Raw genomic sequence first — 1,215 nt, 5'->3', positions numbered from 1 at the left:
TTTTTTTTTTTTTTTTTTTTCAATTCTCTGCCAATTATTCATCACATTTCTCTGTTTCCTTCCTCAAAGACTATGAATGAACCGACTTCGTGTTCTCGTAAATTCAACCGTCAAAACGAATAGCTTAACGTTACATCCTGTGTAAGTTTAAGATTATAGTAGTTGGCTCTGGCGAAGCTTGTGTCAACTTCGACCTTTAGCAAAACCATTCATTGTCTGCGAAATAGGGTCCGGAGTTACATGTTGTTTTTGGACTGACAATTGGACAGGGTTAGGTTCTCTTTTGGAACTAACCGGGGACAGAGGACCGAGTATGACTGGGCTTCCAAGGAATGCAGTTGTAGCAGATGCCTTAAGAGAAGGCCAATGGTGGATTTCAACTTCTCGAAGTAGAAACCCTGTCATTCGCCTCATACAAGATTGTCTACCTCCTCCCACGGTGGTAAACACACAACAAGATGCTCAAGATGACACTTATCTCTGGAAGATTGAAGATGGCCAGTCGTCTAACATTTTTTCAACCACGAAGACATGGGATCATCTGCATCCTCTAGGTCAAAGGGTGGATTGGTTCAAATATGTTTGGTTTAAAGGCAGAATTCCCAAGCACGCTTTCATAGCCTGGCTAGTTTCACGTCATCGGTTGCATACTAGAGATAGACTGATTAGTTGGGGTCTGTCTGTGTCCACGGCCTTACCTCCTTTGTAATAATCAGGATGAGACTAGACAACACCTGTTTTTCGATTGCTCATTTGCTGCAGAAGTGTGGCAATATTTTACAAGTAAGGCCCATGTTTCTCCTCCTCAATCTTTTGAGGATGGAGTTAGATGGTTGAAGAATCCTTGCAGGGATAAAAACACTGCTTTGATTCTTCGGCTAGCCTTCCAAGCCTCAATGTATTTCATCTGGAGAGAGCGGAATTCACGTCTTCATAATGCATCTTCCCGTCCAGCCTCAGCGTTAATTCTCGAGATCAAGAGTCTCCTTAGGTGTCATCTCAACCATCTAACAGCCGCACAACGTCTCATTCCTCCGGCTCCTTCTTTGCTGATGACTTGGTTCGGAGTGTTTCATTAGCTTTTGCAATATGCTTACCTTTGCTTGTACACCTTTTTCTTTGTAGGTGTGACTCGAATGGGAGGCACTTGTATTTCCGGTACCCTGTTTTGGGATTAATGAAAGGTATTTAAAAAAAAAAAAAAAAAAAAAAAAA

At 42.0% G+C, this 1,215-nt stretch overlaps 1 protein-coding gene across 1 annotated transcript; it reads left to right on the top strand.

The window, feature by feature from the left end:
• The first annotated feature begins 313 nt into the window (after window positions 1–313).
• On the top strand, window positions 314–1,079 carry LOC109131697. The gene is made up of 2 exons (XM_019242870.1): window positions 314–497; window positions 763–1,079. Exons 1-2 carry the CDS (start codon window positions 314–316, stop codon window positions 1,077–1,079), a joined length of 501 nt encoding a protein of 166 aa, XP_019098415.1.
• Window positions 1,080–1,215: the final 136 nt, after the last annotated feature.

Source organism: Camelina sativa, unplaced genomic scaffold (assembly GCF_000633955.1).
Source record: "Camelina sativa cultivar DH55 unplaced genomic scaffold, Cs unpScaffold02496, whole genome shotgun sequence".
NCBI lineage: Eukaryota > Viridiplantae > Streptophyta > Magnoliopsida > Brassicales > Brassicaceae > Camelina > Camelina sativa.
The sequence above is the reverse complement of the archived record's forward strand: the minus strand, read 5'-3'. Positions and strand labels throughout refer to the sequence as shown.